At 38.2% G+C, this 23,990-nt stretch overlaps 1 protein-coding gene across 7 annotated transcripts in view; it reads right to left on the bottom strand.

Annotated features, from left to right (window-relative positions):
- CHID1 (chitinase domain containing 1) overlaps nucleotides 1-23,990 on the bottom strand; it is a 98,806-nt gene that overhangs the window by 2,092 nt on the left and 72,724 nt on the right. For all 7 annotated transcript variants that reach the window (XM_039322071.1, XM_039322069.1, XM_039322066.1 and 4 more), the window contains exon 11: nucleotides 189-269. In XM_039322071.1, the coding sequence (XP_039178005.1) occupies nucleotides 189-269 (81 nt within the window). The remainder of the gene's footprint in view (nucleotides 1-188; nucleotides 270-23,990) is intronic.

Here is a 23,990-nt window from a genome sequence, read left to right as displayed (position 1 = left end):
GTAAAGATTCTGCTATTTATCCAATTTCTTAAAAACCAATGTTTTTGTATTACTTGAAACTTTTAAAAGTAAACAAGATGTTTTATTTCTCTATCTTCAATCAAAAGATCATTCTTCATGAATTTAGTTTGTTCAAGAGCAGTTTTGCATTTATTGAATTTAATGAACAATAAATAATAGTAACTCACTTTTTATATTCCAAGTAGTGTTCAGCAATTTTTTCAGTCCAGACGAGTTTAGGCTTGTGCTCTTTTAATATTTCAATATATCTAAAAAAGATTTTGCAAAAAAAAAAGGATGAATATTTTAGAATTCAAAGATTTTCCTGCTAGTATTTGTATAGTTATTTAATACGGGATAAAATCTTACAGCATGCAATATTGTATATAATGCATGCTGTTCCACTGCATTAGCGCTACCACATGGCTGCACATTCCAATCAACTCAGGAATAATTTTTTTTTTAAAAAAAATATTACTCCGATTGTAAAAAAAACACCCCACCTCCCTGTAGCATGGGAAACATTTTGGTATTTACTTCTCCTTTCATTAAATATCCTCTATTTCTGCAAATCCTTTTTATTTGTCCTTTTCATAGTCCCATTTTAGCTTTTTTTATTACTAAGTGAAAAAGCATTGAAGTGTTTGAGCTATTTCCATAATCCTGTGGTTTTAATTCAACACTGGGTAATATGTTTATCTAAGATCGTTATAAATTGCTACCTTATGCTCACACTGTCTAGCTGTAATAAAACCCAATGAATTATCTCTTCTTTCTTTTTAATTCCATGATGTTCTTCAAAGTGGATGGCCTTTATACTCTGCCCTCTATAGTATTAAAATGTCAGCAAATATTCTCTGAAGGTCAATAGCATTTGCTTACGACAAAATTTATCATTATTAATTTTCACATTTGCCTTTGTTTGAACTGTTACAGCTTTCTTTTTTCTATCCTCTCTTTGGGAAGCTGAAGATTCACAATTCAAGAAGCAATGTTTTGAGAAATTGTGGAGTTTAATGAATGAATTAGAAACCTTACTCTAAAAATATATCTCTGTAAGGGGTTCTAGGTAAGCTAGGAAATGCCAAGAAAATATAGTGCACTGTTCGTATCTGGGGCTAGTTAATGGTCAAAGCATCCTTGGCAGTGAAATTCAACTATAGGGGTGATCCCATTCCAACCCTTCAAACCTCAGAGCTGGGAGGAAAGCTTGAACTGGTTATCTAAAGCTCTGACACAAGTGGTGACTTTGTCTCAAAAGTGCTTTTTTTTTCTTCAAAAGGCAACTGGGCGGCTTTTTCCTTGAGAAAGAAGAAAATGTTTTGCTTCCCATAGAAGACACCAGTTGCCTTTTGAAGAAAAAAGCACTTTTGAGACAACTATAACCTGAATGACTGAGAATCTCCACAGACATTAAGCTGTGGACTTTCCTCTCTTGAGCTGAAGGATGAGGCTGAGATTCGTCATTAAGCTGTCCACATTCAAGGTGCTAGAAAAGTTCTAGAAGAGCACAGCTAATACTGCTTCTTGTTCCAAATTGTTTTTGCATTGCAAACTCAACCCTTCTCTTCAGAGGAATGACACCAGTACTGGGCAAATGGGGAGGAATCCTCCACCTAGTCTTTTGTTGTTGTTATTTTTTCTAATCTTTGAACTTTCAAGCTCAGATTTTGTTTTCATGTACTATTTCAAGGCATCACCACCCATAGAGAAAAAAATTCAGAGAAATCGTTTTGTTATTGAGGACCAAAAGTTCTGGTTATCCAGACTGAGCAAATCTGCAGATCTCTCCTCATTTTTACATGAACTACTTTTTATTCACTTCCTCTAATCATCCGTACAATCAACATAAGATACTGCACAGCAGAAATTTTCTACTTGTAATTACATTCAGAGCAATCAACTTTAACTGTATATTTTACTAAACTTCTCTTTCCATTCTAAAGAAAGTAAACTGATTTCCATCAAATAATAATCAGCTTCGCTCTTCCGAAATTTCAACTGATGCTATGAATGTTTGCAGAAGTGGAAAACTGCAGGGTTTTTTTTTAATATACATTGCAGCAGCCCCTTCCCCCTCCCTCTCAGGATTGTAGCAGGCTGCAGCACAAGCAATGGGAAGGCAGCCATTGTTTTGTGAAAGAATGAAGAGCTTTCCAAAAGAAGATGAAAAGACTTCTGGCAATTAAAGAATTAATAAGTGAATGATCAGGAATGTTATTACTTTATGTTATATATTTATGCTCTCCTTTAAGGTGTTCACTTTGTTGTAAGATGCCTAGAACTGTTTGCTGAGTCAGTAGCATACAAGTAAAGAAACAAACAAAATGAAACAAAAAAAGTTAATTACTGGAATTCTATAAAGCCAATATCACGTTTTCATAGAATACAAATGAAGTAGTGTTTTGTGCAACATGATCAATTTAACAGAACATGTAACAAATTTATACCATGCTTATCACAGTAAGAATACTGTAAATCAGTGGTTCTCAACCTTTTTAATGCCGTGACCACCAACTGGTCGTAAGTCAAGGACTACCCAACCGGTCGTAAGTCGAGGACTACCCTGCCGGTCATAAGTCGAGGACTTTCCCTGCCCGGGAGCGCCGCGCATGCGTGGTGCCGCCCCCTGCGCCGGCTGAGGCGTAGCTGGCAAGCGGCAGAGACGAAGCAGGCCGACCACCGGCTGGGCCACCAGCTGGCCCAGCCCAAGAGAGGTAAGGCACCTGCCGGGCCCCACGCGTGCCAGCAACCCTCCCTGCACCTGCCGGCCTCCCACCTTCCACCCCTGGCCCTCTTTTACTTACATTTTTAGTAGTTGTTCAGCAGGGAGGGGTGGAAGCTTCCAGACAGCTCGCCTTCGCTGCAGACAACTTGCAGCACCGTTTGCAGAATGGGATTTTTAGCGGGCTCAGCAGGGCAGAGACAGCCTTGACAATTCCTATTGGCTTTTGAAAGCCAATAGAATTAGACTCTATTCAAGAGAGTCTATTCTATTGGCTTTCAAAAGCCAATAGAATAAAAGGGAGTAGCACAGCTAAGGAAAAGGGGAAAAAATGGTGGACTGCGTTGTTTGGCGACCCTGTGTAATGGTTGTTCGACCCCAAATGAAGTCCCGACCCACAGGTTGAGAAACACTGCTATAAATCTTGAATTGACTGTCTTCACTCCATAATTAAATCTATCTATCTATCTATCTATCTATCTATCTATCTATCTATCTATCTAGGATTGAGATTACAGAAGGAAACCCATCTTTTACTTGAAAGCAAGCCATATTTCTGTTTCTGACATTACTCTTGAAACCACTTTCTTCTGCTGTTTCAAGGAAAGAACAGATTAAAGATATATGCCTCTGCCACCTCCGCAATCTACTTATCAGACTCCAGAGCACAGATCAATGTCTTTAGGGAGGGAGGCTTACACTGAAGAAAAAAACTGTTTCCCATCTTCACTCATACATTAAAGAATTGCCTCCAATGAAAAAGAGACAGTAGCAAAGCTCATTGACAGCTTACTATGATGTTGACAAGAATTTCTGAATCTGGGCCAGTTGTCCTAGATTTTCCAGAATCTGAACTTGAGATGACTCAATGATAAACATTTTATCTTGCCTTGCATAAGTATGTCTATTATCACTTAGCTTGTAAATTCATAGACCCAGGATAGACACAAATTAGCTTGGGAACAGGCATTTATTTTATTGTTATTATAGGAGTAAGCTATTCTTATTAGAGGAAAGTAACATAAAATTATCATATGTGCAATATTTCACCGAGTTTGTAACTGCACAGGTAAGATGTGCCTGCTGAGGGAAGAAGGTAGCTCTGGAGACGCCATTAGTTCTCCACAGAGACAAGAAATATGATGGCAGATGTGGGTAAAAGAAAAACAATCTAAGCAGGTAAGAGGCTGTTCCTTTTTATAGACAGACATGATTCCCAGAGTGAATTTTATAAGCATCTTTTAGCCCTTCAGTCTGGATCTGGTGCTGTTCAATATCAAGTCATTAAAAAAACCTCTCCAGCATCAGAGCTTATGGGAATTTCCATTTTTGGGGGGAAGATTAAAGTGGAAGATATTTTCTAAGTTTAGACAGAGAAGAAATGTCTGAGAGCAGATAGCTGTATAATTTACAAGGGGAAGAAGGCCGCTTTAAACAAAGAAATATATAAACATGTACTTCTATACATACATGCTTTCTTATTATTTTATGTGATTCTTATACTGCAGAGGCACTAATCTTTATAATGGATTTTGGAAACACCTCTTCCTCCTCCTCTTTACAAGTCTTATCTTGCTTCAGTTTTGATTTCACACAGTTACTCTGATTTATTTATATTGATTAGAGATGAAGACACAGGGTTAGCAAAAAAAAAAAAAAAAGGAACAACACTCCTCTTTAAGTATTTGACCCAAAGAAAATTACTAATCCAGCCAGATCCATAAAACGGCACACACTCTAATGCATTTAGAATGAAAGGCAGGGCCCATAAGATAAAGGATTATTATTGTTGGATGGCACAATTTATACAAGGTGCTTTTTTTTTTTTTGCTGGATGTGAAAAATGCTCAAGTTCTGTAACATTCCAGGAAGTCAGTAATTGACACAGTAATTTAATAACTATGCATGAGTTCAATTCTCAGCAATGAATTCAATGGAAAATATTTCAATATAATTTTATGGCGACCAAAGGTGAAACACGCAGGCCTGTATTTTCAGCTCTCATCCATTTTTTTTCTTTTTCTTTTTCTAGCAACTTTTATATCTTCCTCCCAACTATTTAATGGCCCAGTAATAGGGGGTGGGGGGAAATAAACATATAAAAAAGAAACTGATGCCACATTGTTGATAAAGTATAAGCAGTAAGTCTAAGTTCTATTGCTATACAGCTAGTCCCCATTTAGCGACCACAACTGGGACTCACAACTCAATTGCTAAATGAAATGGTTGCTAAGTAAAACTGCAATTGTGCTTAAGATCTTGTTTTAGTTTTCTTTCGTTTTGCAGAGCTCTGAAGGTCGTAAATGAGAAAACTGATTTTAAAGTTACTTCCCCATCACTGTTGAAACATTATTAAATGAGGCAGTCACTAAACAAGGACTACCTGTGATCAATTCTCCCAAAAGCTGTGTAAAAATGCTATTCAGTGCCTCACCCTCTCAGCTGCTGCAGATTTCAGAGAAAAATCTCCTCTGTCTTACCCTCAGCGAACCAGAAAATAAATAGATTACCACTTTTCCCTTACATCTGTGTTGTTAGTGTGGATAACTATGAGAGATGGCAATTTGAAAAGAAAGGAAAAAAAAATCCACCATATAAAAACACAAACACTTACCGTAGCTATATCCTACCAATAGCCTGGCAACCAGCTGATTTTTCCCAGCCTTTCTAATCAGTTATATTCAGAAGCTCCAGGAATTCCACTTTAAAACATAACTGGCCTTCTCCAGGCTAGTTTGACTATTTGCAGATTCTTGCAACTTTTCTCCTCACAGAGCAACCTAGGCAAAGAGATGACAGAAATTCTACCTGTTTTCCCCTTTGCCAGGGTGGGCAGTTGACTTACAAACAGCTATATTGCTTGGGAGGTTTCAAGTGACTGAGGTCAGGAGCTGGAACCCAGGAGAGATGAAAGTTTCCACCATAAGGGAAATGGATGGCCCACAAGTTCTAGCAAGAGCTCAGATTTTCTCCAGTTTGCAATAAATCAGTACAGAGAAGAGCTAACTCAGCCCTTAAAATGAGCCAACTTCATCTACTCAGGCAGAACTATTTTGAACTGGCAGAAATTCTTTGTGTGGAAATGATCGGGGGACTATTTTTTTTCCATATCCAAAATTCAGAGTTACAGTTCCAGGGGTCTCCTAGTGATCTTTCAGGCAAATACTGATCAGATCTGAGCCTGCTTCCTGTTTGGGATCAGTCAAGGTCAGCAATGTGCTGCTGTTTGTTCTGCCTCAAGCATTGAAATTTACAAATTTAAAGGAATAGGGTGGTTGGGAAGGAAAAAGCATTAAAAAAACCCCCACCAACCCCTGACCTTGTACCCACATGTTGTTATATACACATGCAGAGTTTCTCTTGGAAGTGCTCTTAGGAAACGATGACGTTCCAAAATCAAGAAATTTTAATTCAACATCTATAGTCAGGTACAAATTTAAGTTGTTTAATTGTCCATACAAGTAAGATAATATTTTGGACTATGTTTGGGTTTTTTAAAGAAAATTTTTATATATACACGTATGCATATGCATGTTAATTATAACTGTTTATAATAACGTGAAGTATTAATACCACTCTTCAATGCCTTGGTAAGGCTACACTTGGAATACTGCATCCAGTTTTGGTCACCACAATGTAAAAAAGATGTTGAGACTTTAGAAAGAGTACAGAGAAGAGCAACAAAGGTGATTAGGGGACTGGAGGCTAAAACATATAAGGAACATTTGCTGGAATTGGGTATGTCTAGTTTAACGAAGAGAAGGACAAGGGGGGACATGATAGCAGTGTTCCAATATTTCAGGGGCTGCCACAAAGAAGAGGGAGTCAAGCTATTCTCCAAAGCACCTGAGGACAGGACAAGAAGCAACGGGTGGAACCTAATCAAGGCGAGAAGCAACTTAGAACTAAGGAGAAACTTCCTGACAGTTAGAACCAAAGCTTTTTTTGTAAAAAAAAAAAAAAAAGAAGTGCCGGAACTCATACATATCATACAACTTGCCTTGCCTACCCTACAAGGCTCCATCCAAAAAAGGTGCTGGAACTCTGTTCTGGGCATTCTATGACAAAAAAAACCCTGATTACAACAATTAATCAGTGGAACAACCTGCCTCCAGAAGCGGTGAATGCTCCAACACTGGAAGTTTTTAAAAAGAGACTGGACAGCCATTTGTCTGAAATAGTATAGGGTTACCTGCCTGAGCAGGGGGTTGGACTTGATGACCTCCAAGGTCCCTTCCAACTTTATTATTATTATGGATCATCATCGCACAGTCAGCCAGATGTTCAGACTGGATTTGGCATTTTGTCTACCTATCGAATCCTTACCCAGGACCTGGGATAGGCAGATGTGGATGTTTGATGGTATTACAGATATCGTCGCAGGATGGAAGCAGTTCCTAGCAAGGCCGCCTTTTGCAATTGACTAATAGCGAATTTGTCAATGCCAATGGTGTTCAAGTGGTGCTCCAGTTGTTTTGGGATTGCACCCAAGGAGCCTATTACTATTGGTACTACCCTTGCTTGCTTTTGCCACAGTCTTTCTATTTCTATTTGTAGGTCTTTGTATTTTGTTATCTTCTCCAGTTCTTTCTGTCTATTCTGCTGTCTCCAGGCACTGCCACGTCCACTATCCAGACTTTTTTGTCTTTCTTATCGACAATTGTTAAGTCTGGGGTGTTATGTTGCAGGTGCTTGTCTGTTTGAATTCTGAAGTCCCAGAGCAGTTTAATTTTATCATTTTCTATGACTTTCTCTATTTTATGATCCCACCAGTTTTTGCTTACAGGCAAATGATATTTTTTGCAGATCTTCCAATGCACCATTGTTGCTACTTTGTCATGCCGCTGCTTGTAATCTGTGCAATCTTCTTGCAACAGCTTACCAGGTGGTCCACTGTTTCTTCAGCTTCTTTGCATAGGCGGCACTTACTGTCTGTTGCTGTCTTCTCAATTTTGACTTTATATGCATTTGTCCTTAAGGCTTGGTCTTGTGCAGCCAGAATTAGTCCCTCGGTCTCTTTCTTCAATTTTCCTGCTCTTAGCCATTGCCAAGTCTTGTTATTATCTGCTTTCCCAGCTATTTTTTTAATGTATTGGCCATGTAGTGCTTTGTCTTCCCATGCCTCTATTCTGTTCTTCATTTGGTCTTTCTTGTAGCCCAGTTTGGTCTCTCCAGTAGTCAGTAAGCCTTCCTGATATACTAATTTCAGTGCATCTTCATCATTGTTCTTCAGATATTCTTCCAAAGCCATTTTTTCTTCTTCAACCATCTGATGTACTTGTAGCATTCCACGCCCACCTATTTGCCTTGGTAGATAAAGTCTGTCAATGTCACTGCGTGGATGAAGGGCATGATTCATTGTCATTATTTTTCTGGTCTGCCTATCCATTGCTTTTAGTTCTGCTTGAGTCCAGTCCACTATTCCAGCTGTGTACCTAATGACTGGGATTGCCCAGGTGTTGATTGCCTTTATGGTATTTCCTCCATTGAATTTGGACTTTAAGATCTTCTTCACTCTCTTGATGTATTCACCTCTAATCTTTTTCTTGACTTCAGTGTGCTTGATGTTGTCAGCTTGAAGGATACCCAAGTATTTGTAGTAATCTTCCTCATTCAGACTCTTAATGTTATTTTCATGGGGCATCTTGATTCCTTCAGTTTTCACTACTTTTCCTTGTTTGATAATAAGTGTGGCACATATCTTGGCTATATATACGGACAGTGTTGAGCAGCGATTCTATATTATTATTATTATTATTATTATGGATCATCGCACAGTCAGCCAGATGTTCAGACTGGATTTGGCATTTTGTCTACCTATCGAGTCCTTACCCAGGACCTGGGATAGGCAGATTGGATGTTTGATGGTATTATTATTATTATTATTATTATTATTATTAGACATATAGATTCACCTGACATTACTAAAGTGCATGGATTTTTTATGCTGTCATAGCCTATTTTTTTTCACCCGCATATCCGTGCGTTCTTCATTTTTGATGTAAATTTCTCCAATTCTTGTTTTAGAAAGCTAAATTTCCCATAGAACTGCTTTTAAATTACCCTTCATGCACATTTTACTGCCCCCCCATTTTTCTGTGTAATTTTAAGGAGTAAACTATTATTCATAAACATTTTTAAGCAAACATTTTTAGCTGAATAAAGACAAACAATGGTGAGCTCCATCTGTGTTGCTGTCTGTGCACACATAATATGGTTCATTTTGGCAGATACTACATTCGACAGCTACCCATTTGCTGAGTTATATCCAGTATTTCAAACAACTCAGGGAGGCAATGCAGCAAAGGTAGACCTAATCTCCTTCCATAGCTTAAAGCAGAGACAGGTAAAGCTGTTCTCCAAATGCTTTGGACCAGCTATCATTCATTGCAGGCACCTTGGCTAGCGGCATGGCTAAAACATCTGGACAGCAGGAAGATGCCTCTTTAAAGTAAGAGTTGACAATTATTTCAATGTGCAATCGTAACGGCATCAAGGCCCAATAATGGAAAATTTAAAACCATTAGAACAATTGAAATCTTTTGATATGATGGCGTTTTGACAATTTCGCCCTCAAGCTCTCACCCAAGCATACTGAAAACTCAAAAGATTGGATAATATTGAGGATTCCAGCCATTAAAAATATTTACATATGTATGTTTCATGTAGGGATTGGCTGGGAATCACTGTAAGATTATTGGCTTTAAATCAGAAATGCCCATGTTGCCAGCCTCTAATTTAAAGCAGGGGCCCCCAACCTTTTAGGCACCAGTGACCTGTGGGGAGGTTTTTCTGCGGACCGGGGGGGGGCGTGGTTTCATGTGCTACCTGCATCCCATGGATGGGGCTTCGCTTGTTTGTGTGGCCCAGTTTCTGGCATGCTGTGGCCTGGTGCTGGTCCACGGACCGAGGGTTGGGGACCTCTGATTTAAAGAATCCAGGAACAGATGAAAATAAATACAATAGTAGGACCTGGTCTGTTTTTATTTTAAAAAACAATGTTCTTATGTATTCATGCAAATTCCTTTTATCTATTAAAAAAAAGTTCCTACCCCCCCCCCCAGATTAGCCGACTATTCAGGTCTGAAAAAGCATGTGTTGTAGATTCTTAATTTAAATTTTAATACCTTCAGCGGTGGAAGTATAGCTCCCTCTAGTGCATAATTGCTGCAAGTAACTTTGAGAAATTTACAAAGTACTAAATTACTTCATAGATAAAAGGCTTATAGGAAAAGTTCACTAGGAAACACACTTTTTTTATAGTTCATCTCCCCTGTAACTTACCTTGGCTCACATCATGTGCTGAATAAAGGAAGAGCAGTTTCAGGGGGCAGGGGCCCAATGGGATAAAATTCAGTTTATAAACTGAATAATGTTATAAATTATTATACAGGTAGTCCTTGAATTAAGACCATTCATTCAGCAACCATAGCACTGAAGAGACGTACAACCTATGTCTGAAGTTATGGCTGTCGCAGTGCCCCCATGGTCATGTGATCAAAATTTGGAACCTTGGTAGCCCACCGGCACTTAGAGAGGGCTGTAAAGCACTGTGAAGCAGTATATAAGTCTAAGTGCTATTGCTACTTCAGCCCCAGTGCACCTCTATTGCCACTGAGAAATGGTGCCTTAAGCTACATGGGGGCCACTCCCCCAAGCACCACTGTACAAAGTCCCCCACTGCCCGCCTACCAGAGCCCTGCTGTGCCCACTGATCTTTATTGTTTTCGTCCCATTGCTCACAAGGTATGCCTGGCCTGCCCCCTACTTTACGTAAGCTAGCTGTTGGCCACACACAAAGCCTTCCTGAATCCGCTTGTCCCATTCTCCAAATTGTGTGCCCCTTCTCGTGATGCTTTGAAAAGTTTCTGAAGTCTGGACATGGCAAGTACAGGGTGCCTACCATTCTCCAAATAGCTTGCCGGTTCTTTGAGAGGTTTGCATGCTTGGCTTGCTTTTCTGTACTTAAAGAGAAACTTCTTGCTGTTTTGATGGAAAGAGTGGATGGGTTCAGCTCATAGGACATGCTTTCTGGTCTTAAAATTAATTTAGGAACAACCAGTGTTTTCCTACCCCAGTGCAGCTAGTTTTGTTTGTCTTTGTCAACAAAAAAATGTAATTGCCTTTTACACACAGTAACACAAACAGATTTATACCAGATTGGATTTTTAAAACATCCAGGAAATCAAACAATATAATAACCCGAGAATGAAAGAAAGCAAGGATCCATTCTTTCGAGAACGGGGTGCAATAATTTACCAAGTAATCATGAAAAGCTAATCCATGAGAAAGGCTATAGTTGTGTCAGCCAAGATCTTGTAGGTATTTCCATAAACTAATGAAGTCCCAGATATGTAGACAGCAGTTAAGAGATACATGCCTGGTTAGTAGTTACCAAGCATTTGTAAATATGTGTCATTCTTTCAAATGCATCTAGCTATCTCAAAAGATAAAATGCTAATATTGCAGTCAGTTGCAAATTATTGGCATCATAAACAAAGGGAGCACAGACATATCCACACACACAAAATACGGCAGAAAGCCATTCTTGCTGTACCTTGAGCTAACCAAATGTAACTGTTTCTACTTTGCCATTTCTGCATCCCCACACAGGAGACGTATGTGGTTTAAGGACTAACATGCAGGCTATTTCATTTTCAGTTAACTTTGTAATTCAATGTTCTTTGCGCATTGAGCAATTCAAATTAATCTGTCACTTAAGCATACAGTATTGTGCAATGGCAAAGCAACCCAGTTGCAGCTGTGCTCAATACAGCACAGAAGTCTCAAGTGAAGTAGGTATCAAAGGCAAAAACATTTTTCTGAGTTCTGAATACCTCTGGGATCCAAAAACATTCTACTGTAGGAAGATGAAGAAGATGCAGTAGCTAATTAAATGCTAACTCTAGAATGCCAGACCCAAAAGTTTTTTATTTTTATTTTTTAAGGAAGGAAACAGTGTAAAGTTTGGTGGGTGCTTTAGGATCTTCTGCATTTGACATTTGTTCATCATGTTGGGTGCTAAAGCCATTATAGTTTTGTTCTGAATTAAACTTAGTTCCTGAATCCATTTTACTGTCCTTGGCCTTTTGATTTTTTTTAAAAAAAGACTGTGCTAATGTATTTGCTTTAGTCAGGATCAAATCTGTATTTAATTTTTTTTGAGACTAATAACTGTCTATTTTTTTAATAATGAGCATATTTGATAACTGTGACCTAGGTTTAATTTTTAGTCTGCCAGCAAGCAAAATACATTGTAATTATCTATCTTATTTTCAAATTAACTACAATTAAGTACCATACTACAAACCAACCTCTTTTCACAATGGAAGTTGGCTCCAGTTAGAACGTTTAGTGGAATCTCACATATTACTCTAACATCGTAATAGGAATTAGCTCCAAGTATTAAATATCCTGCCAGCTATGTCTTTAATCATGATAATTACACATTTTGACAAGTGAATTTTGTATGTTACCATCATCAGAAGTTGTTAACTGGGAAAACAAGTATGAAACAGACTTCACACACTCTAATGAATTAATCATGAGATTTTTTTTCTTTAAAAACCATTTCAGGCTCTGTAGGTGGCCCTTGAGTTACAACTGTAATGGAGCCTTGCCTATTACGGTGGTAAGTTGTAACAATAATAAAACGGGGCAGTCATGTGGCTGACCCAATTTGACAATGTTTTTTGAGGCTGTTGTTAAGCTATCATGATGGTTGCAAGTGCAAAACCACTGTTTGCCAAAACACAGAAGGGCCAGTGTTCAGCAAAAAGAATACCTCTATACAGTAGATATATCAACATGCAAGATACTTTAGAAGACATTCCCTACTTAGGGAATCTCTAATATTGGAAGATTAAATTAGATCACTACTCTGGTCATAACTAAATTGGAGGGCTACAGGAATTGAAAGAATATATATAGAAATATGACACACAAAAGATGAAAGATGAGTGACGGTCCTAGAAAATCTGGGGAACAACACAGTGGCCAACTGGTTGAAAGAGGTCAATTTACATTCCAATACCAAAAAGGAGACGTAACAGAGTGTACAAACTGTTGTACAATATCCTTAATTTCATTTCTTATTAAAATGTTTGGAATCATCCAATGAAGGTTAGAGTCTTACACTGTAAGGAATACACAAGGTGTCGAAGCTGACTTTAGAAAAGGCTGAGGAATAAGGCACATTATTCTTGATGCCTGCTGGAAAACAGAAAGCCTGAAGAGCCGGGTTGGGAAGAGATCTTCCTACAGAAAATTTATCTAAATAGTTGCTAAGAGTTTTTACCAACTTGATAGCATATAATCAATTGCTCCATCTATCAATCAATTAATCCATGTTTGTAAACTAAACAGGATTTCATTCAATAACTTCTGCTTCATCAAGATATGTATCTTGCCATGATTACACCCACGGAAATAAATGGATCAAGTTGTTGTAACTAATGTGATCCATTCTCTTACAATGAAATTTGGATCAAGTTGTGTGCATTCTTAAAGCTTCATTGTGGAGATATGAGCAAATAATATGGCAATATATTTTCCTGGACCAACGCTTTGTGTATTACTTCAGTATGCCTTGTTCCAATGATCTATTGCGGATCTTGTTGGTTAAGAATTCTGACTGTGGGATCTAGAGAGAGAGCCTTCTCTGCCCTATGAAACATCTTGCCCTCAGAGATGAGGAATCTCCACACTTCTAGCCTTACAGAAAAGACCAGGCTCTGCTAATTGGTATGGGGATATAAGAGTGACAGGCACTCCTGGGGATGGTTAGTGGTTTCAGGGTGCTCTCTCCACCTTTTTAACTTTTTAAACCTTTAATTTTAACAATGTTTTAAATTCTGCTTTTACCTTTATTTTTAATTAATTTTTAAAATTTGATTTTACACTGCTGTGTGTCTTTTATTTGTAAAAGCCACTCAGGTGAGATAGACAGTATAGGAATTTGATAAATAAATATAAATGGGATCCAATTTGTCCTATAGTGCTTAAATCAGACAACTCTGGCTTTACATTGGTTAATAATCCAAGGTGCTTCATGTTCTGATCCATCTGCACCTAACAGATCACTCTGGCAATGTAAATCAAGATTCCCAAACAAAATGGCTGGAACATGGAAAGAGTTGGGCAAAGAAGACCACAGACAGACAGAGTGAGAGTGGGAGTGACAGAGAAACAGAGACAGACACACACAGAGACAGAGATTTATGAACCATGGATTAGGATTCTGTGTTCAAATTTATAAAGACATTCTTAATCTTAGTTAATTGCAGCATTTCTATTTGAGAGCACCAACTTTCATGCTTTAGTGCAATTCATTTAGGGATGCAGCAAGAAATAGAATAGATATATTTACCAGCTCCTCTTAGAGAAAATAAGAGTATAGTAGCAATATATACATTTCCATACAAAATAGATAGGACATCTTTCATCAACAGAAGCTTACTCAAAATAATTTAACTGTGGTACCTCTTGAACTTAACTAATTGGTTGCTCAAGTTGCTCTACTACCAAATACATTTTTTAAAAAATTATGCAATCACCATGTGTGATAAGCACTAATAACTCTTATGACTTATGCATCCAGGAGAAATTGCGGAGGCTAATGAACCTTGCTGTTGATTTATATAACATGGGTTAAATCCAAAACTTAGTTACTAGGAATTGATTACTGCTTAATGAATGCAACACAGCACAAAGGTATTATTGGTGATAAAAATGTAGCAAATTGCATGTCACCAAGAATTTATGTTTTTTTCATTTATATAAGATTCAGGAAAATTAAGCTCAATACAAAACAAGCATGTAACTTATTATGAATCTATACAGGCTTTTAATCATTTAACATCCTAAAAACATTTCATAAGCACTGTTTAATTAATGCTCTCTAAACACCCATTTTTTTGATGATAAAATAGGCCAAGGGGTTTAATTACTTGCTCAAGGTTACTAAGAGCTGCCAATAAACATGTGCAATGGATCTCTCCCAGGATTTTCATTATTTTATTCAAACAACAGGAGTTTTGTAAGTGTTGTGCCTTCTGATCTTGAATTAATTCTCGCATATAATTTTGATTTCATAATGTGAATATAACAATTGGACTTTCTTAAAGGGTAAGAAATTATAATATTGAACACCAAGCTAATTACAAATCAACTTATTTTTATATTACTAATCAAATGTTTAGGCCGTCTAACTTCCAAAGGGGTTGGATAGTTTCACTAACTAAAAATGCAAGAAAATACAAAACTAAAGCCCTCAGCATGGCATAAAAAACAACTGGCGAATGGAGGTAGGCCACAAAAACACAGCATACCACCACTAAATCATTATAAAAGGACTCCCCTAAATCATCTAACCTCAAGCCTGGGGAAGCATCTAGATTTTTAAAATATAGCCCAAAGGCAGACAAGATGGGAGCCAAGCAGATCTCTAGGAAATGCTATTCCAAAGGGCAGGGTCTATGCCCTGGGTGCCTTTAGATCAGAGATCCCCAACCTTTTGGGAATCAGGGACTGATTCTGTGGAGGGAGGTTTTTCTGCAAACTGGAGGGGGTGTGGTTTTGTGTGCTGCCTGCATCCCGCAGACTGGGCTTTGTTTGTTTGTGCAGGCCAATTGCTGGCATGCCGCGGTACTGGTCCACGGACCGGGGGTTGGGGACCCCAGCCCTATTGGAGTGGATAGATGAGCAGATGCTATAGAAGATAAGTGGTCCCTCAAATAGCTAGAACCTATGCCATATAAGCTTTGTAGGTGATAACCATCCCCTTGAATTGTACCTGGAAGCCAACTGGCAATCACCCAACTGGGGGCCAACTAGCAGGGGGGTTATATGAGTTAGTGAGGCTTGGTCATCACTGCTTATAACACTGCATTCTGCACCATTAGGTTTTCAAGGTCAACCCTATGTAGATTTAATTGGAACAGTTCAATCAGAAAGAGACAAAGCTATGAATGACAGTGAGGAAGGCCTCTCAATTCATGAATGAGCAGAATCAGCCCACAAGCAGAATCTACACCAAGGCTTTCTGGGTCACAGCTGCCTCCTGCTTCTCGAGCAGACCTGAGAGTTCAGGAAGATCCCCAAGTTGTACATAAGTCCTGAGCAGGGCAGTGTGACTTTAAGAATTTTATAAAAGAACAGTGTAGCCTGAATTTTATCAATCACTGAAACATTTGCCTTGGAACAGGTCTTTTTCTCTATTCTTTATATAATCTCCTCTGTTTCTCACAGAAGATCACTCGTGTTTGCCACGCTTCATGATTTGCCATCAAAGATTCAGGAAGTGAAGTGCAGTAACTTTCTTTTCTAGGACTGAATTTGTCCCTGCATGATGTTGTTGAACCGCATCCCGTATTCAACTGAAATGTCCATTATATCACATAGTGCTCTGAATTAATATTAAGGCTCCTCGTAAATGGCTCTAGCTATTCTATGGAATGGAATACATTTCCACTGTGAGCTGCAAAGATGCTCCCCTGTGAACTTTCATTGATTAAGTACCATCAACTCAAATCGTTAGAATTCTCACAAGTAGAAAAATATTGTTTTGTCATGATTGCCGTAAGGAAACCTGGGGTATAAAAATGATCTGATAGATTGCTTTCAGTGTTAGAAGGCAACTCTCTATGCATTTTACCTTTTAATATTTTAGCTGTTTTAAGTTTTGGTGTTTGATGTTTTATCTGTAATTATGGTCTAGGATATTAAATAAAATGTAAACATCATAGCACGAGGAAGATTAGCTTGGCCCTTTGAGATAGCAGAACAGTAGTTGGCAGGGATCTTACATTGCCTCTCTTTACCAGAAAGAGCTATCAGTTTCAACAGACTTGCCTTGAAGCTATAGAGCTGAAGGGCATCACATTTTCATATTATCCATCAGAGATGAAACCAAAGACCTCTAGAGAACTGCAGTTCATCTCTGGAAAATAAATGGCAACTGAAGAGACAAATCTGGCACCACCCATTGGTCAAGGAAAGAGCTGCTGTTTTTTCTCTACTCGCCATACTCTTTTCTTTCCCTCTTGCATTGTAGATTTGCAAACCCAGAAATTGTCTTAACTTTTAACCCAGTGCAGAAATTGAGGAATGGTACATGCTTTTTAAATCTTAACAAATTAGCTTAACCTATACACATTGTTCTGGTAGCCATACAAAAAAGAAAAACCAAATGCACAGGTACAGTATAGGTGGTACCATGTTCAGTAGAGTGAACAATCACTTAATATGAGCCAGCAGTGTGCTGCAGCTGCCAAAAAAGTGTGCTGCAGCTGCCAAAAAAGCCAACACAATGCTAGGCTGCATTAACAGAGGGATAGAATCAAGATCACGTGAAGTATTAATACCACTTTACAATGCCTTGGTAAGGCCACATTTGGAATACTGCATCCAGTTTTGGTCACCACGATGTAAAAAAAATGTTGAGACTCTAGAAAAGAGTACAGAGAAGAGCAACAAAGATGATTAGGGGACTGGAGGCTAAAACATATAAAGAACGTTTGCTGGAATTGGGTATGTCTAGTTTAATGAAGAGAAGGACAAGGGGGGAAATGATAGCAGTGTTCCAATATCTCAGAGGTTGCCACAAAGAAGAGGGAATCAAGCTATTCTCCAAAGCACCTGAAGACAGGATAAGAAGCAACAGATGGAAACTAATAAAGAGAGAAGCAACCTAGAACTAAGGAGAAATTTCCTGACAGTTAGAACAATTAATCAGTGGAACAACCTGCCTCCAGAAGTTGTGAATGCTCCAACACTGGGAGTTTTTAAGAAGAGACTGGACAACTATTTGTCTAAATGGTATAGAGTTTCCTGCCTGAGCCTGGGGTTGGACTAGAAGACCTCCAAGACCCCTTCCAACTCTATTATTATTATTGGTATTGTTGTTGTTAATAATAATAATGATAATATTCGGAAGGGAAAAATGGGAGATCTGAAAAAGGAGCAGAAACTAAAATATGTATTGGACCTGAAATTATTCTTTATTTTTCAACCACTTGCAATTAAGCTGTACATCTAAAACCAATAGCAGGTATGTGTGTTAAGAAGAAAGACAAATACTCTGTTCTAGACAGAGGTGATATTTGGGAAGTTATCTAAAGCACCTTTTTGGCTCTGCAGACTGCCGGTGGCACAAAGGGGGGGGGAGTGGGATGATTTCACATGTGTGTACACCATTTGCACAAATTCAGCTTCATGTGCTTGCACACTTGCCTGCTACTTACGTGGCCCAGTTCCCAACAGGCTGAGGCTGGAGACCCCTGTTCTAAACCAATTCGATGAAACCTGCTTCCTTAGATATCAAGCATATCATACTTTGCAACCTGTGTGTAGGCTGAAGGATACATGATCATGTTGAGGTTATAGAGATTAATTAGATTTAAAAAGAACGTGTTCGGAGACAGAAATATAACTACCCACCCCTACATTATATATATTTAATATGTTTGTACTCAAGTCTCTCTTTTATCAAATAGATCATTCAATGCTTAAAATTAATATACAGTACCGACATTTATAATCAATATCCTGAACTTTCTGTATTCCAAACTTATGTTCCAGTGGAAGCGTAATTATATTCTACTTTCTGCTCAGGATTGATTCCCAAGCTTATTATTGCTATGTAATATTGATATTTCTTAAAATACTTGAAAGTCACCAAAGAACTGAAACAAACTTTTTTCCGCTTTTTACATTATTAGAATTTGTGGCTTTTATTGCACTACAATTGCAACTGACAACTAGAACTTATCAAATTCTAGCCCAACATTTTAGCTACTATACCAGATTACCTCCCCCAGAGTGACTAGTCATTGTGCTATTATAGTTTCAGTGTCAACTTTGATCTTTTTCATACTGTTTTCAAAGTATCAGTGTTTGAAGTAACACTATTTCTCAGCTAGGTGGTGAAACTGAAAACTTATTCCACTTCTTCAGTTAGAAACTATACATAATTTAAAATGTAAACACTTTCTGAGGGTGTAGATTTTAAAGTGATGTAAGTTGTATGGAACTTAATTTCCAAAAGTCTTTTTAAATTCAATTTCTAAAAACCATAAAACGGTCTGAATCTGAAATAGGAGTGATGGCTTTGTGATCAGATTAGTTTCCCTCTGCAACTTTTAACTTCAAGCATATGAAGTTTTGCTATTTCTTATTTAGAGAAAAATCACCTTTCCAGAACACGCTCTAAAGGGAAGGATAAGAAGGAAGACATCACAGGTTCTTTCGGATATGCATACATAAAACAGGCCTTTGATCCTGAGAATGCAAGATTGTCTGCAATGCAGTCAAGATAGCAACCATGGCGGTGCCATTGAAGCTCCACCCATTTTTTTATGTCGCGACACACAAAAAATTCAGAACAGTTCCGACTGCATCATTGTGGTCACCACCTTCACTTTTCTGACTACATTCAACTTCCTACTTTACTGTGAATTGCATTTTTCTCAGCAAAGCCTGATTGTTCATCCATTGCTTGGCTCAAATTATAATATATAAGAAGAATAATTTTTAGTCCGTCAACAGTTAAATTATTCCTCCCATTGTTCACTGGCAAAACTCCCTCTATACTTACACCATGAACTAGAATAGCAATGAACTCTGCATCCTTTAATGGTTTCAAATAACATTTAATGTCTCTGGAATTCTTAAAATGCAGAGTCGTCCATTAGTAGGCTAATAAATTATTGATCATCACCCCTCTAATCTACTATGAATTTCTTTGGATTACTGCGTGTATCAAAACATGTTGTGAAATGATACCATCGGGTATTTGACACAAGATCCCACATCACTTTACTTTCATCATCTGTCTCAAGTCGATTCACGGGAAGTAAAAGAAATCTTTGAACTTTCTTAGGAACTTTCCCCAGAATTCCAACTATGCACTTACTACTCATACAATTTACTTCAGTGCTGAATTTCTCTCACTTACCACCGAAGCCCTCTGAGGATTTTTTTTTAACCAGTTGGTTCTTTACTTTCAGGGACACGAGGTTATGAGTCACGCTCTCAATAAAAATGTGAACTGAGTTCAGGCTCTTCAGAACTTCTCTAACACAGTTGTTTCTGCCTTTCGGTATCAGAATATCTGATTGAAATACAGGTAGTCCTCAATTTACAACAGTTCATTTAGTGGCCATTCAAAGTGGCCATTTTTCACACTTATGATCAATGGTGGGATTCAGCCAGTTTGCACCATCTGGCAGAATCGGTAACTAATTTTTTGTTGCCCAGGCCCAGAATGGACTTCCGGAAGCAGCATTCACAAAGGGAACAGGTTGTTCACATATATGAATCCCACCATTGCTTATGACCGTTGCAGCATCCCCAGTCATGAGATTTACATTTGGGTGCTTGACAACTGGTTCCTATTTATGACACAACTGCAGTGTCCTGGGGTCATGTCATCCCCTTTTGTGACCTTCTGACAAGGAAAGTCAATGGGGAAGCCAGATTCACTTAACAACCATGTTACTAGTTTAACAACTGCAGTGATTCACTTAACAAATGTGGCAAGAAAAGTCGTAAAATGGGGCAAAACTCATTCAACAAATTTCTCACTTAGCAACATCAGTTGTGGCCATAAGTTGAGGACTATCTGTACAGTCATGAATGAATGAATAAGGCATAGAGGTAATTCTTAAGGAAATCATACTTAGGAAAAAAAATACAAAGTGTTCCCTGTGATGAAAGAATGACTTTCATGGGCAGAAGCAGCTTTGCAATGCTTGGAAATAAGGACAGCCAATCAAGTCCTGCTGGGTAGATTTCTGTATCCGATAGTCACAAATTCAAAATTCCCCTCCAACTACTCATTGTGGACAATGCGACGAGAAAGAACAAATAAACCTTAATAATAATGCTCTTAATATTGACATTCATTGTTTCAGCTGCATGATGTTGTTCAATCTGAAGATAACTCACATCGATTAATGTCTTCTTTTGAACAAATTTCTTAAATTTGCAAACACTTTCACTTTTTTTTCATTGTGCCGGGATTATCCAACACTATACTGCATGTGTGTGTGTGTGTGTGTGTGTGTGTGTGTGTGTGTGTGTGTGTGTGTGTCTTTGGTTATTCGGGTTTTCTCCCCGTAAAATTGGAAGTGTCTTGCCGACGTTTCGACGAAGTCCCATTCGTCATCTTCAGGCTGGTGTTTTCAGCTTCGTGCTTCGAGGAGGTTAGAGGTTAATACATCTGCCTAACATGCAGACAGCCCAGGTTCGAATCTCAGAAGGGTATGTCTGGTTGAAAAGAGCTAAAGAGTTCGAAATAGCTATTCCAGTTCTCCCTTAATTCTTTGCTAGCAATCCAAATTTTATATATATATATATATATATTGCACCCACAAACATAATAGTTATAAAACATGTCCTTCTTTCCAAGAATGTCTGTACTAAGTAATCATATCAACAACTCATTCATATATTCTGGACCTCAATTAATTTTGACTGCAAATCACTGTTCTTCCAGTCAAAATAGAGAATGATTGCCAGAAATCATTTCACTGGACCTCTCAGTAACCAATAATTTATGCAATTCTTTGTCAACATTTTGTATTTTAGGGCGGCATCACTAATCTACAGTGCAAATGTGGAAATAATAATGTTTCATTTTGGGTTTGAGCACTGAACATGTTTAAGAAACCTAAAAATCAAAGTGTGACTTCTTTAACAAGATAGATGAGGAATCCATTAACTGAAATTATTACTGCATGATGCTTCATCATATGGCACGTATAAACAAACTTCCTCTGCTGTAGTAACAGTGTCTTTTGATTTATTGTCTAGTTTTGTAAATATAATATAATAATGTTCTTTATAAGTTCTCTCTCTTACACTCTCTACGTGAGGCTGTAAATCAATAGCACAATTTCTGTCACAGGGACATTTATTCCAGCTCTATACACTAACCATTTGGCTTCTTTTTGACATTTTAAAAAATAAGGGAATTTCATCTTCAGGCCTACAGTAACTTTTGCATTTCCTATTTGGCACCAAAACCAAAAGTTTTTTGCCACTTATAAACCAACATTTCTGATATAAAATGACAAGTTACCTGCCTCTTAAATCACAGCCCATGAGCTAAGCAAGTGTCATGGTATGAACCACTGTACAAGGCTTCCTTGTGCAAGGTTGTGGATACTGAAGCTGTGTAAGTTGTTTTACTGCAGAAAACAAATAAATCACATGCATTTTTATTTATTCAATGTATATAGCACCCATCTCACTATCAAGTAAAGATCTGCCTGGTGCTGAACTCAGGAATCAAACCGCATATTTATGCAGACACATACAAACACATACATGTGTGGAGATGATTTCTGCATCCAGGCAGATCTCTCTTTATCTCGTGTGTGTGTGTGTGTGTGTGTGTGTACATTTGCACATGTATGCATGTCAGTTCCAGCTACAGATTTTTCCTCCCACTCTTCCAAGTCAACAGATTTTTGGCTGTTCTTTTCCGGCATGATGGCATAATGATCCAGTCTCACTTCAGAATCATTGATTCCTGGCTCAGCAGCTCCCCAACTCCTACATTCTGTAACTTAAATCAGTATTTGCAATTTGAAGTGACCGATCTCTGCCACTTAATACCAATAGAAGATAGCAGAAAAGATGAAAAGGAGAATAGTAATGCAGCCATACTACGTGAGTAAATATCCTTAGATGTAAGACAGTACGTAAGAATGAAGTGTTCAGCAGTGTGATGGCATGAGGGAAAGGCCTGTCTTTGTGTCTAATTCTTTTGACATGCAATGCCTTATAGCAGCATCCTGAGGGGAGGAGTTGAAACAATTTATGTCCAGGATGTGAGATGTCTGTAAATATTTTTCTCAGACCTCTTTCTGACCTGTGCTTTGTATGGCCCAAAATCACTCAATGGCTGTTCCTCCTATAGTTAAGATACAACACAGTCTCTCCAGGGTGTTCTAAATGGAAGAAACCTATTAGAATATAGATAACTTAGCTTGGCATATGCTCTCTGTGCTGTGTATCAGAGCAAGAATCCTCTTCTGAGTCAGAAGGTTTGAATTTTTAAAGGACATAGGGAAGTAATGGTCAGTCTCTCTGAAGATACCACGTGGAAGAGTAGCTTTGTTGTCTGCAAATATCTTTCGCTGTTGGCCTCATTTATACTTCTCATCAACCCTCCTACTGTTTTCAGGGAGAGAATACAATTGTTCCAATTTGCACTCATGCCTTTTTTTGGGGGGGGGGCACTCATTGCTAAATTTGTGTTGTCATGCAAGCTATAAACAAATATTTGTTGAGACTTATACCTTATCATACGATTACAAAACAGCCCAGAGACCCAGTTTGTATCCATCTTTCAGATCACTTTTGGGAAGAGAAGGAATGTGTCTAGGCAGATATATAAGAGGTGCTGCTTCCCCAATCATTTTATAGAAATGTTCTGATAAAATTGTGCCTAGCATATCTTCCCTTCACAGCACTGGGTTCAATGAAGCAGCAGCAATGGCAGAGAAAAGCAACCAACTATATACACACTGATTGCTTCTGATACGATCCAAAGGAGGCAAATTTAGCAAGAAAAGCAGGGAACTATTGGACAAAAAGCATGAGTGAAAGACACAGGTGAGGACTACATTATGTTAAGGTGAGTTTGCAGATGTAGACCAAATCCATGAAACCATGGAGATGGAGATGGATGGAAAACAGAAATGGCCACTGCTGGAAAACAAAGCAATTAGATGTGTGTGCATGTGTCCTCTCCACCTTGTTCCTGCCTGTTTTGCTCCTTTATGACTGAAGGAACAGGCACCGGCTGTGGATCTCTCTACTTTTAAAAGATGGCTTTGGAAATGGGAAGCAGTCAGCCAGGACACCAATAAGGAGGCAGCAGAACAAATCACACAAAACCCTTCAAGGTGAGATTTACAAGGGCCGTGTTGATGCTTCACTCTTTACATTTTATAGTCACAAAACAGTGTAGCTGAGATTACTCTGACATTTTTGAAACAAAAACAAGTAGATGCCTGGTTGCCTACCAGGGGGATAGCAAAGAATTTTTAAATTGCCCTTTTTTCACCAGTCACGAATCACTCTTTACTAAGTTTGGCATGTTCTGAGGTTTACCGAGTTTTGTACATGTACTGAGTTTTGGGAACTTGAAATTTTTAATTTTTATTTTATTAGCAACTGAAAAGGATACCATTAAAAACAAAATTTTCATTACTATGGAACTATGCTACTGCAGCTCTCTAATGAACCAAAAGTC

The sequence above is a fragment of the Crotalus tigris genome, unplaced genomic scaffold (assembly GCF_016545835.1).
Source record: "Crotalus tigris isolate CLP2741 ecotype Arizona unplaced genomic scaffold, ASM1654583v1 scf7180000023830.6690815, whole genome shotgun sequence".
Classification (NCBI taxonomy): Eukaryota; Metazoa; Chordata; class Lepidosauria; order Squamata; family Viperidae; genus Crotalus; species Crotalus tigris.
The sequence above is the reverse complement of the archived record's forward strand: the minus strand, read 5'-3'. Positions and strand labels throughout refer to the sequence as shown.